A 14280-nucleotide genomic window follows, 5' to 3' on the forward strand; every position below is an offset into this window, starting at 1 on the left:
ATAAGGTCTGTGGTTGAAACACATTTAGGAGACGGATCACATTTTGTTCTACGGCATTAAATACATCAGCATTGACCCCCCCCCCACCCCCCCCACACTGGTGATTTTTGAAAAGTTTACGAGTCTGAAAAACGATGGTTAACAAGTGACTGAATAGGACTACAGAAGTTGTCATGACGTTGTACGTCATAACGTTGAACATGTCAACACTCCTGCTAAGTTTGTTAGCTCATCTTTGTAAAATGATATCAGACTTTTAATTGAAACAGCCATGACTTCTAGTTAAATTCAGAGTGGCTAAAAGGAAAAGCTTTGTTAAAATATGCAAGCGCATGAAAGTCAGTTGAAGTAATTTTAAGTTGGCGTGACGTTGAAGTTGTGCGACCCTGCTGTACTCCTCTGTAGTTTGCTTATAGCATAACGTTAGCATATTGCTTCTGGCGATTAGATTTATGATTTGAAAATGATAAAAGTAGGATAGACATGTGGAGATTATCCGGCTGAAAAAAAAGTGCATTTATCAAACAGGTGCGTTTTCCACAGATCTTATTTTTTTACAATATTATCCTATGGAGAAATTGCATTGCTTTTTTGTCAATGGAACCCATCCGCATCTTACTTCCGGGTCGGCTTTCAAAAATACATCATCCCTGCACCACTCTGTAGGATATGAGTTATGCGGAATATTGTGTTTAATCAGTCACACAGGGTCATTGGCGTGCATGCAAAGTTCCCATGGAACTTGAATGCAGCCCTCTCATACTCTGTATCAAGGGTGAAACCGCTTCAGCTGCCACCCTTTCTCTAAATAACTAATCATCCTCTATTTAATGCTCCTAATAGGACTTTACTGCATTGTATCAGCATTCTTTGTTCTGTGACTCCATATTATTTAGCAACCTCTACTTTGACTTTGAGATGACTCAAACAGTAAACGTAGCAGCCTGAGGCTTTGTTCTCTCGTATAATGGCAGTTTTAAGGTATTGTTTGCTCCTATACCCACTCCACCCCTCTCCCGCCTCAACAATAAGAGCGATACATAATCTTTCCTCATATTTAGCAAAATACCCAGACTTCCCTTGCAGTTTAAGCTTTGTTTTCATAATTACATCTTTAAGCCTGCACAATACAAACCATCATAAACGAATACACACACTCTCACATAAATGCACACTTGGCCCAATTTGTTTAGGCATGGATGAGTTTTCTAATTAACGTGTAGAGCATAAATGCTTATCATTGAGAAAACCTTTTCCTTCTCAACTCTCCCCTGGTCTGTCTGATGCTAAACCAGGGAGCCTTTTCAAAGTGTGTGTGTGTGTGTGTGTGTGTGTGTGTGTGTGTGTGTGTGTGTGTGTGTGTGTGTGTGTGTGTGTGTGTGTGTGTGTGTGTGTGTGTGTGTGTGTGTGTGTGTGTGTGTGTGTGTGTGTGTGTGTGTGTGTGTGTGTGTGTGTGTGTGTGTGTGTGTGTGTGTGTGTGTGTGTGTGTGTGTGTGTGTGTGTGTGTGTGCCGAGGGAGGTTTACAAATGTATAGAGGAACCTCAGGGCTTTCCTTTCTTGGTTACCTTTTCAAGGCTGCAACGACACAAACGTCTCTCTATCGTTTACACACACACACACACACACACACACACACACACACACACACACACACACACACACACACACAGGGGAGATGGCCTTTCTCATAGTAACACATTGATGAACTACACTGTTGTCAAGTTCAGTAGCTACCTCTGTGGTTTAATTAACGGGCTGAAGCTGAAGGCAGATGGGACAGAAACAAAGGAGGAAAAAGGATGGAGGCTTGATAAGGAAGAGGAATATATATATTTGAAATTCTACAATGTTTCCCTTAGTTGGTTTCATGAATGGTGACAGTAGTGTGTAATTTCATCTACTTTTTAAACATGTTTTCCCTGTTGTTGGATAGTATAAAATGTAATAGTCATCTGTTCAGTCTTCCCTTTTCTCTTGCGTTCTGAAAGACGGTAAATTAAGCAATTCAGAACGGTAAATCTCGAACACAGCACCTCTTGAATACACAGCAAAGAGTGTGTGTATGTGCGCGCTTTTGTGTCATGGTGACATCACTCCTTTCCTTCAGTCACTGTCAGTCGGAGGGTGCTGGCTAGTTGTCGCAGTCTGTTTTGGTTGATGGTGAGTTCGTAACTGCTAATGTGTTGTTGTGATACTGGACAAATATTAAGCAGCAACACACTCACATGAACACACACACACACACACACACACACACACACACACACACACACACACACACACACACACACACACACACACACACACACACACACACACACACACACACACACACACAGAAGGCCACTAACTGTCTCTTCAGATTAATGTTGGTGTGATCCACTCAGCTGGGCCTGATCACATTAAGATGGATGGACCCCCTGGTGGTGCATGGTGTGTGCGTCTGTATGTGTGTGTGTGTGAGTGCGTGCACATGCAGGGCCCCATCTGTCTGTGTTTTCTCTACAGCGAGGTCCTGTGACCTAGCTGCCATCTTTAGTGCCCTCAACTCCGATAAGCAATACCCTGAGAGGGAGAGATTGATGGATAGATGAATAGATAGCCATATTCTCTTTTTGTTTGTCAGTATTTTTGCACGGTGACATTAAAAAATGCTCCCGGCGTCCTGGTTGTTTTTCAAAATGATTATAAAGATATTGTAGCTGTCTCGGGTCGGCACTTGCAGTATGAAGGTCTTTCACAGTCGAGTAAATGCAGTAAAGAAAGGTTCAAAGGTTCCTTAGACCCTCTTCCTTTAGTCCATTTTGCTGTAATTGACCTGCTAACTAGCTGAATGTGTAAGTGTCTCAATCTTAACTGAGAGTCAAAGAGTGGTTCCAAATATCCTTTCCTCTTGGACATACATTTTAAACTTCAAAAACGTCCGTGCATTAGCTTAGTTATTTTTTCTGAAACTGTTCTTAACTTAATATGTCTCACCCTGTTTTTCCCCAAAAGCTTCTGGACTTTATTCAGTATAAACTCTGACGATACACTTATAGTCTCTCCACTGCTTCATTTCTCTGGCCATGAGTTCTGTGTTGTTGTCATGTTTTCGCCAAGCTTCTGGGAATCCCTGTAATTTCTCCAGGAGGGTGTCATGGACAGATCCAGGGTCACGCTTGTTATCTAGGACAGTCTGATTTCATAGTCTAATCCTGCTGCCTTACTTCACAGTATTTGATGTTTAAAATCATTAGCAAGACATTTTTCACAAACCAACTCAAAGAGTGTCACACTTTTACTCAAGAGACACTGGGTCTTTTGAAGTGGTTCCCCGTGTAAAACCTTTGCGTTAATGGTGCTGTGTGGATAGATGCTCATGTTGTTTTCTTTATAAGTGCACTGTGCTCCAACATTAGTCAATAATTGTATAGTTTGGGAATCACTTATCATGCTGTTCATAAGATATGTGATAGTTGCTTGACATTACTGTTATGCAGAAAAAAACTACAATCTCAAAGCTAAAGGTGCCAGCTAGGCTCACTTTTTTTTTTCTCTTAAGAGGTGAAACTTATTTGTTATGGTCTTTCACGAGATGAAGTTGGTCTTGCTTTTCCTTTTGAGTAAAAATTCAATATATACACACAATAAACTATTATTTTTTCACCCAGCAGCATGTTCCTGCAAGTAACTAGAGCAGTTGCCAGAAACTTAAGCCAGTAAAAACAAACTGCTGTAGTAGCAACGCTATATTTTTAGCTAAGTATGACAAATTGGAGGTCAGACATGAAAACCTAATGGAGTAATTGAAAAACAATAGCCTTCCTTTTTCTTTTCAGGACTGATTCAACTTTTGAAGAAAAGCCCCTTTCATCTGGAACAAAGAGCTATACATATTATTTAAACTTTAGACTTTAAACCATGCCCTGCTTCTAGATTTAGTGTGAGGCAGTGTTTCTCTTTTTTAACTTGCAATGTGGTACCAATTTACTTTGTTTCTGCTTCATAGTCTTACTCCCTCCCTTTCATGGTCAATTTGAATTAAGCTTCTCTATTTTTCTTTAAAACAAAAACGATGTATTGAGTCTAATCTCTCCGCTGGCTGCCTGCTTTGGTCAATAGGCAGCGGTCCCCGGTTATTATCGAGCGAGCTGGAGTTCCGTGAACAGTTTAGAAAAGAAAGGACCATTTTAACTCCCTGCTCTCTTGTCCTGCGTCTGCTCTTTGGGAAAAGATACATAAATACAGTTGTTTTCATCTATTTGTGCACTCATCATGGCCTCCTCAAGCTCTCCTGACACCATTATTCAGTTGATTTGTGTGTAAAGGGATAGTATCGGATCGTTTCACTTGGGTTTGTATGAAGTCTGGAAGCCCACAGTCTGGAAAGCAGGCAGGAGTATGGGCACAGAAGCTAACTAATGCACTGCTGTGGCTGGGCCAGCAGGAATACATTAAAGCCACATCAAAGAAAGGCCCTCCTAAAGAAATCAATATGAGTTTAAAGCATTTGCTCTAATTAGGATATTACCTTGCATTATGACAGCACTTTCTGGTCAGGAACTGAAACCTCTTGCCAAAGCAACCAGACCCTGTTGAAAAAAAATTACCAATCGAGGCAGCAGCGGGCCAGTTACTCATGTGTTCTGCAAGGTAACACGAAAGGTTATTTTTCACAGTTGGTTTTGGCAAAAGGATAGATAATTGCTTGAGTTTCCTCTTTCTAAACGGCTGTCTGATAGCAAGGTAGAGCCGTCATGTACACCTTAACTGATATTTATTGATTGGCGGGACTGTCTTTTATTTCACTAAATACATTTTGCTAACACCAGCTGACTGACCCATTAATACCTCATACAATCCCACTTTAAGCAATCTGAACAAACGCTTCATTGGCTAGTTTGGTCAATTTAAGATGTTGTGTACATGCTGCATATTTGTATACAGCCACAGAAAAAAACACTTCAGCATTGTCATGTTCTCTTGTTTCATTATTTATAGACATGCCTTTGAGTTAAATGATTTTTTAAAATTGTTATTGTACAATTTGTCTTAGTTGGAAATTCAGCAGACAGTGGAATGGCTGCCATACATGAACAGATAAAGGTTTAAGAACAATTTGGAGTGGTCTCTTTTTTTCTTCTTCTGGAGCTGTATGTGTAGTCATATTTTCACAGTACAAGCTTTTTTGAATGCCTTAACGTGGAACATATAATACAAAGCAGGAAGTCTTCATTTGTGTTTAATTTGAAACTGTATATTTTCTGTGGTAGCTCACACATTGCTTCCATCCGCCTCATCCTCTCCCATCTTGTCTGTTTGTTCCTGTCTAGGTGTTTGAATGCGTGTACCTACTGTAAGACTAAACATGCCAGAGGAGACCTGGCCAGCTATCCCATCGAGGAGCTAGTGGAGAGAGCCAGACAGTCTTTCCAGGGTGAGTGCATTATCCCTCCCACACATGCAACTGCACAAACACACACAATCTCAGCATGAATTTGAATGAAGTTGTTTATTTGCTTTCAAAATATTCTTTGAAAGAAACAACTACTTAAATGACGATAAGGATCACTGAACGTCCGACAAATGTCCTGAATCTTGATTTATTTGCTGTTGAACTGGAAGTGCTACTATTGGACAATTGAAGGTGCTGATAAAGGATAACAGGGATCTTGGGGAGATGATGCCAGATGAACAGCTGTTGTTCCCTGGCATCTGTTCCTTAACAGTAGACCCCCAGAATCCCTAATCGCACAGCAGGCCATGTCTCTGTCAGAGCCTCAGGCGGGTCAGTCAAGGTCAATTCTACACTGAGAGCACACGTCACACTTATCCATCCATAACTTCTTTATTGGTGTAGTCTGTAAAAATCTGTGTACCACATCTTTATTCATGTACACACACTGAAACTAACACACACATTATCTGATACAATACAATTCAGATCCCCCCCTCACACCATCTCCCCTCTTCTCTCCTCTGGATTGCAAAGCCCCAGCCCATGTCATGCCTAATGCTGTGTTTGGTGTATTCAGGACCCCAACGCCACTGCAGCCACCTCAGGTCGACTGTCTGGTCCTTTTAATATGTTGTTGTTCAGGCACATGATTCCATCCAAACATTTGACCATGGACGTACCTATTTTTTAAAATCATGATCAAATTTTCTCTTGTTTTTTCAGTGTAAGTAAACAAAGACCTTATCCCTGACAGCTGTCAAAGACAGCAGGGACCTCCTACTTAAAACAAATAATATTCAGATGATAAACAGCATGCGTTGTAATGCTGGATGCTTCAATGGCATTGCTTTGATAACAGCCTACTTGTGTGTTCAGATCTGAATATGTAAAGGCAGTGCTTTGAGGCAACAGGCATTTAGGATTCAGTCGTACAGATTTTTATACTGGCGGTCTTTATGCCAAAACCCAGGTTTGTGTTAATCAGGTATCAAAGTGAAAACTAAACTGGAAGTCGAGTGTTAAGGCATATCAAAGCTTACATTGCACTATATTAACATTGTTTTACTTTCATGTACACAACAATAACACTTAATCAGTGTTTGCTGTCCAATAAACTCTTAGATGCCCGGCTCCTTCCAACTGTGCTCTTTGGATAACTGACTCAGTTTATTTCTCGGCATTGAAAAAACAAGAAGATACCCTTGACAAGGACATGGCTTTCTAAATCTCATCCAGAACTCTTTAAAACAGCTGCATCCATGCCGCTGCAGTGCCCCGGGCTGGGCAGTCAAGGGCAAACTCACCAGCTGCTTGAACCTGTGTGTGTGTGTGTGTGTGTGTGTGTGTGTGTGTGTGTGTGTGTGTGTGTGTGTGTGTGTGTGTGTGTGTGTGTGTGTGTGTGTGTGTGTGTGTGTGTGTGTGTGTGTGTGTGTGTGTGTGTGTGTGTGTGTGTGTGTGTGTGTGTGTGTGTGTGTGTGTGTGTGTGTGTGTGTGTGTGATGTGGGCCACAGTGCACCTGCCCTTTACACTTGTTTGGGAGAAGTTGCAGGGCACACACTATTTTGGGAAGACTGTGTTGTGTGGATGACTTGATTACTGTCCTGTGATGCAAACATGCGGGAGGTGCCTTTTTATAAATGCCTCAAAAACTCACTGTTGTGAAATAATTTATGGCCCTTAAGATAACCATAGGTATATCAATACATTTAAATAATATCAATCATTTAAATTGCTAAATTGCTACACATCTCAGTTTGTAGTCAAACAAATTGCAATCATGCAAACGCGTCACAAAGCAGGAACTTCAGTGTGAATATCAGATGTTAAGGGTGTGTGTGTGTGTGTGTGTGTGTGTGTGTGTGTGAGTGATATCTGTTAAAATGCAGGAAACAATATCAGAGACGGTTAGTTGTTGTTTCCAAAACAGAGAAAGAGGAAGCTGGAGGATACCGCCTGTCAGTTTTGTCAGACTGCTGGAAAAACACAGAGAAGGGGTAATGACAGAAGAGTGAGATGAAGATAAACTATCTATCCGCTGCTCTGTGGTGAATTCAGTCAGCATCAAGTGTCAGAGTTATTAAACTTTTGAAATGTTGTGTTATTGCTGGTTTGTATTAACCATTCCTGTCAGATGGGTGTGTAAATTGGCACTTGTTTACCAAGTTTATAAGGCAACACTTTGTTTACTTATCCATGCTTACAGCTCCGGAAAAAATTAGGAGACCACTCGGCTGTATATTGTGATTGCTTATTTATTCTAACTCTACCATTTAACATTAACACACACACACACACACACACACACACACACACACACACACACACACACACACACACACACACACACACACACACACACACACACACACACTATCCGTTAAGTGTGATAAGAAAGTTCAGCTCAGGAATGATTTGGTGTCCATACCGTTTGGCCCTCTAATGTGTATTGTTTCTGTTACATGTAATATATTTCTCTTTTTCTAAACAAATAGAATCAGCTACTTTATTTATGAACCAAAGGCACGCTGTTTACTCCATCACATATTTTTGTTAGGTTTGGAATTACATTATGGCACAGCAGCAGTGCCCCTTCTCCTCTCTCACTCCCACTCTATTAGCCACCTTTTCTTATCTCAAACAAATTGAGCCTCACAAATAGGACCTCCAATTTGATTTACTGTGTGGTGTCTTTTGAATAAGAAAAGACTGCAGTATGAATGCTAATATTGATTGGCCAGTCAGGCAGCGTTGGGGGTATTTGATTGGTTTATCCCTGGGAACTTTGAAAGGATTTATAGGAATTATTCAAATGCGATTTGAGGTAAATAGCTCTCTTTCCATCTGGAAAAAAGAGAGGGAGTGAGTGCACGGCTTTTAAAATAATCTGAATTATTCAAATGTACGAATGTATAATTTTTAACATCACAGAAGCTGCTTAATATATGCAGGTAATGGAGGCTTGGGATGTCAGAGGAAATGACAAGGTAGTGGGTGTTTGTGTGAGTGTATCGGTGGGTGTGTGGGGGTCCATATGCAGAGTGTTGTGCGTGACAGAGTCATGCTGGGAAATTGATCAAGTGTGAGTTGGTTTTGTGTTGGCACAGACCTGTGTATCTTAAGGTGAGTGTGTGTGAAGCAAAAGAAATGTTTAGCCATGTTCCTCAGATTCGTATTTTGTATTTGATTTCAATATGGTTTAACTCACTTTGTACGTTTTTCTGACATGTTTTTTAAACCCACAAATCTGTCCTCTTGTGCGCGCTATAGCAGAACCTGGTCATTTATTCTTGAAAACATATTAAGTTCCATTATGAATCCAACCGACATACTCCTTGAAATGTTTCTGATGATAGATCGGCCGTAACACTGTAGTACCTGGAATAACATTTAGAATATTTCTTTATTTGAGTTTGAATTGTAAATTGGCTGATTTCTCTTCTCACATCCAAAGCCTCGTTAAAAAGGTTTTAACCTGTGAAACCTGCAGAGGCCCTGTTCTGTAAACATGGTGGCTGCCTGTAAAACGTGACAGGAGCCAAGGTGCCAGGGCTGTGTACCAGAGTTTTTTTGTTGTGGTCCTCAGACCCCCATTCTGGCTGTCGCCTTGTCATTTTGAACTGTCAGTAGGATGTTTTGGAAATGGCCCCATCTAAAACAGGACATGATGCTTCATAGATCCAGACACACTGCTCCCACTCCCACATGACACTCTGCATTAGTGTGCAACATGCGTCCTGGCTATCACCGCACAGCTTGAATTTTGGGCTCCAGCAAGTGTTGGCATAATGACAACAAACATCACCAGTATTGTGTTTTCGCAGGCCCAACAGCTGGCATTTTTTCTCTTAAATAAAAAAAATATTCTTTAAATTCTAGAAGCACAACTGAAAATACACTTTGATTTTTTTGCACGCAAAACTGACAATATAATGACCTTTTTTAGTCACATCTTGTTGATGTATATCTAATGATAACATCATAAATTGAAGGCAAATATTAATAATAGTACTTCACATACCATTTGCTTTTTTTCTCATTTCCACATGACTCATGCCATCTGTGTCAAACACAGATATTAGCAGAGATGACACTGCTTAGTTTTCTGGCTCCAGCTCGATGACACATGACAGATAACCATGGACAGACAGATACGGAGGCTAGCTTGTTGGCTAGCTCCAACATCTGTGACAGGTGTCAGCTCCTGTTTACCTCTGCCGCTGCAGCCATGTGACTCATGGACAGACGGGGCTGCCAACGTTTGCCAAAAAAAGATCATCTATGGGTCAATGGTTCCTTTAGGTTTGGTGTTCAAATGTAAGTTAAGTGGCAACATCTGAATTACACCTTAGAATAAATTGCCAGAAAGGTAAATGAACCCTGCGGGGACAGCGGGCCGTCACAGCAGCAAGAGTGGGAGAGAAAATAGAGACGCAGAGGAGCAGAGACTGAAATATTGATGGCAGCACATTGATCATAGTTAAGTCACTACCATCAAAGTGCCGTCTATTGGAAAGACCATGTGGAAAACTGCTGAGCATGCAAGCACTAACACAGACTTTGTGTGTGTGTGTGTGTGTGTGTGTGTGTGTGTGTGTGTGTGTGTGTGTGTGTGTGTGTGTGTGTGTGTGTGTGTGTGTGTGTGTGTGTGTGTGTGTGTGTGTGTGTGTGTGTGTGTGTGTGTGTGTGTGTGTGTGTGTGTGTGTGTGTGTGTGTGTGTGTGTGTGTGTGTGTGGAAGCAGTCAAATTCATTATCCTCTGGGAAAGCTCTCATGGAGAAGCTAAAAATGGATTTTCTGATTCTCCTCCAAGCCGATAAATTGCAGATATTTTTCACTCGGACAGACATTTTTCCATGTGCGCTCATGTCCTGAGGAATGGTTCAGACTTCAGCAACAGTTTTTCATAATCTCGCTGTTTTGTAGCCAATAAACACAGACTTCAGTCCTACATACACACACAGAGCTCAAGCATATGTTACTCAAATACATTTATTCAAATATGACTGCGGTGCTTATTGACACCTGTTTCATTTTTCACATTAAATTAGCTTCCGGAAAGCCTTTGATGTATGCGCTTACAGAATTTATCAAAAATAATCTGTTAACGACACAATGCCAGTGTATTGCTTCAGCAGTCAGTCTGCTATTCGATTCACAGGTGTAATTATAACCAATCAGGATCACTAATTTAGGTGTTCATTGCCGGGGGTGGTATTGCTTTCTTTGAGGACAAATGTAACAGAGACAGTATTATTTTATTACTTTCACCTTTGCTTTTCTAGTTCTGAAACGTGTCAAAGTAGTGTTTGTTATAGTGGTGACATATCACACCACAGGGGTTGGTGGAAGGGCTGCAATTGAAGTTGCTGGGCAGTGATGGGAAAGCTGTTGTATACAGGGTACATTTCTCCTTCAAGGTAGCAACGATTGAGACCAAGCAGAAAGTCCTTCAGTTTGTGCTGCTTTCCTGTGTGCTTCCTACTGATCGTGTCCGATATCTCTTTCTAACTCTGTCCTTGTCAGTTATACGTTTGGTCCCTGCTATGTTTGGCTATAAACACACACTCACACACTCTCTCTCACACACACTCTCTCTCTCACACACACACACACACACACACACACACACACACACACACACACACACACACACACACACACACACACACACACACACACACACACACACACGCACACACACACACCCACACCCACGCCTACACCCACACACTGTTTCCTCGGGCTAGGTTTGAACAACCCAGCTGCAGTCTCACCTCTAACACTACTCATTATGCATGGCCATGATGCTGTTTGTGTGTGTATCCCTAGTTTAAGTCAACTCACTGGTAGGACAAAAGACACAAAATACAAGAGAGTTATTTTTTATTCTTTTTTTGTCTTGGTACCATATTACATATATTTTCTTTGTCTTGTTCTCTTAAAGTTCAACTTAACTGCCGTGGCCGTCCTTCATTTGCTTCTCTTCCTCTGTCTACTTGTTTGACCTCTTTTCAGTCGCTCCATAGGCTGGACAAAAAGGCAGCAGAGGGTGGTGTGTGTGCGCGCGCGTGTGTGTGTACACCGTCTTGTCCTGTGATTTAGTGCCAAGCTGGCAGCATAGACTAGAGTGAATAGGGGGCCCCTTTCACACAAAGGAGGAGCATTGAGAACACACACACACACACACACACACACACACACACACACACACACACACACACACACACACACACACACACACACACACACACACACAGTCATGCCAGACTGCGGGCCACCAACTGCACACCTGGCATGCTGCTATTATGTCACCAGTGTTTGTGTGTGTGTGTGTGTGTTTGACTGTGTGTGCGTGTGTACGTGTGCGTGTGTGATTGTGTAAGTCCAGCAGACGCCATCTGCTCTGTCCTCTGTGAACTTGTGTCCACACCTCTCCTCCCTTCCTACTCTGCCTCGCTGTGTCAAAACATGCTAAAGCCTTTGATAAACACCATACGATTATAGCACTACTATATTTCTGCTGTATCTCTGATGTATTTCAGCTCTGTTCCTCTTTTAACCTTTAGTCTACTAGGTATTCTACTGCCCCAGTATATCTTTAGCTGTATTCATAGTTTTAGTACTGTTTAATCCTCCTAGAACAAACATGTGTAGTCTGTTTACAATAGTGCTGTTGTTGCAATGCACCCCTGTACTGCCCTGTGCTCTTTATTACTGTACACACTCTTTACTACTGTATAAAGGGGGACATCAAACAGGGGGAAGTAATAGAATCTGCTACAAAGAAATGATAAGAGCTGAAGATCTGCTAAGAGTTGACCTGAGCAACACACCCAGGATGTTTTACAGACTTTTTTTTTGAGCTACTGAAAGAAAGACAGTTAAGTCTTAATATAAGTTTCTCTCCCTGTAAAAAAAATCCGTATTTCCTTTCTAACCTCTCTGTCCTTTTATTAAAGATGTTCTCTCTCTTTCACATGTTTTTTTTTGTCGTTTCTCTAACATAAAGATCATTTATACTACCCTATGTTCCTGCCGCACAACCGTGTGGGGGAGGGGAGAGCAGTTCCTCCTTCCATCAACAGGTGGCAGTAGGACACTTAGGTTCACAGCAGCACCATGTGCTCGGCTCAGAGGCCTTGTTTTTGTCTGTAAGGCTTACACACACCAGGCTCTCATACACACACGAGACGCGGCTTGTGCCTGTTAAAATGTTTAACTGCTGTAAGTCCTCTGACTCACATTTGGCTTTTTAGTTCTTCCTCCCAAAACACCACTGTGTATGTGTTCCCTTTCCCAAGCTGTTGAGCACACTACTGCTCTGTTGTTTACATACCAACTTCCTCCTTGTTAGTCCGTGCGAAACACAAAAGATACAAAATAGATGACACCCTCTTGTTTGTTACTGTAGCCTAGTAAATATTTATATTGATTGCCCAGTCCAAGGTCTCCCTTTCAATACTCCAAAAACAGGTCAGGATTACAGGGTATTTATACTCTTTAGTTGGGACATTGTAAGAAACTGTTATTTGTATATGTATCACATTTAGCATTTAGTACCCTTTACAACCTACCCATGTTTTTCTTGTTGTTTTTCTTTTTCACTCCTTTTTCTTTCCTATTTAAAAAAAAAGAAGAATATATCTTTAGTGCTTTTCAAAAGTTTGGTACCATTTTATCTTAAAGCAGGAATAAAGGAATGGGACATATTACTGAGCACTTGTCCTATGCTGATCTTCCTTGTTGTCGCTTTGATCTGAAATATTTTTTCAGTGATATTTGTTTTTTCTTTAACATATATTGTTTTGATATTGTTGTGGAAAACAGTCAAGCCTTTGGGCTCTGCCCTGACTGGTTCCTGTAACCCTATTGAAGATAACTACATGAGTACAAGGTTGTTTCCATAAGTCCTCATGAGTCACGATAGGTACACACCAGTGTGCATTGGAGGGAAATATAGTAACTAGTGGCTCACGTATTTAAGTTTGCGTCTGTTTTGAAGTCTAGACATGTAGCTTGGGAGGTTGGACGATGATAGATTGATTGGGTCTTTAATCTACCCAGTCCCTTGTTTGAACCCTTTCAGCATTTTGGCAGGTTCACAAACCAAATACAGGACAGCAAGAAGTAGATCATAAAAGTAAATTACTAAGTGGCTTATAGTAGCACAGTACTCTCTGACTGTGTTAATTATGGCAATCAACATATCCACATTTGAATCTACTTATATCTCCTCTGTACAACTCTTTTGTGGTGGACATAAACCTGTCTATTTACATTTATTAAGATCTTTCTCTTGGTTAGTAAGGTTCAGGGGAGTTTAATGTTGTCAAATTCTAAACACTGTCCATTAAACTCTAATTTTTTATCAAAGCAGCATGTACTAGTTTTTTGGCCACTTGGGGGCAGCAGAGCAAGCTGTAAACGCAATAATAACAAAGTATTACCTTATAAACTTGGTAAACAATTGCCAGTTTACACAACTGGCTGACAGGAATCAACATGAGCATTTAGTTTCAATATTTAGGTCCACTGTCCTTTTATCGAACTGACACACTTTGTTTGCTGTTTGGCAACAGGTAGGTAGTGTTCAATACTCTCAGTTAAATAACAGCTGCCATGCCAGGTCGGCGTATCCCCCGTCAAATGTTGTGTAAACTGAAATGTATGGGTCAATTCTTTAGTTCACCTATCAAACAATGGACAGAGCTTGCCAAATGTTTTTTATAGTCATCATAGGTAACAGCATGTCGTTTGAGACATTGTGTAATATTAACAGACATTTAAGTTATCTAGAATCTCTATTCATTTGTTTGTTAAATAATTCCTTCTCTCTTTTC

General features: G+C 41.0%; 1 protein-coding gene across 2 annotated transcripts in view; it reads left to right on the forward strand.

Annotated features, from left to right (window-relative positions):
* The window catches only part of cdkal1 (CDK5 regulatory subunit associated protein 1-like 1), a 202282-nt gene that overhangs the window by 78696 nt on the left and 109306 nt on the right, over positions 1-14280 (forward strand). For both annotated transcript variants that reach the window (XM_063880271.1, XM_063880270.1), the window contains exon 8: positions 5317-5420. In XM_063880271.1, the coding sequence (XP_063736341.1) occupies positions 5317-5420 (104 nt within the window). The remainder of the gene's footprint in view (positions 1-5316; positions 5421-14280) is intronic.

The sequence above is a fragment of the Eleginops maclovinus genome, chromosome 3, assembly GCF_036324505.1.
Source record: "Eleginops maclovinus isolate JMC-PN-2008 ecotype Puerto Natales chromosome 3, JC_Emac_rtc_rv5, whole genome shotgun sequence".
Taxonomy (NCBI): Eukaryota; Metazoa; Chordata; class Actinopteri; order Perciformes; family Eleginopidae; genus Eleginops; species Eleginops maclovinus.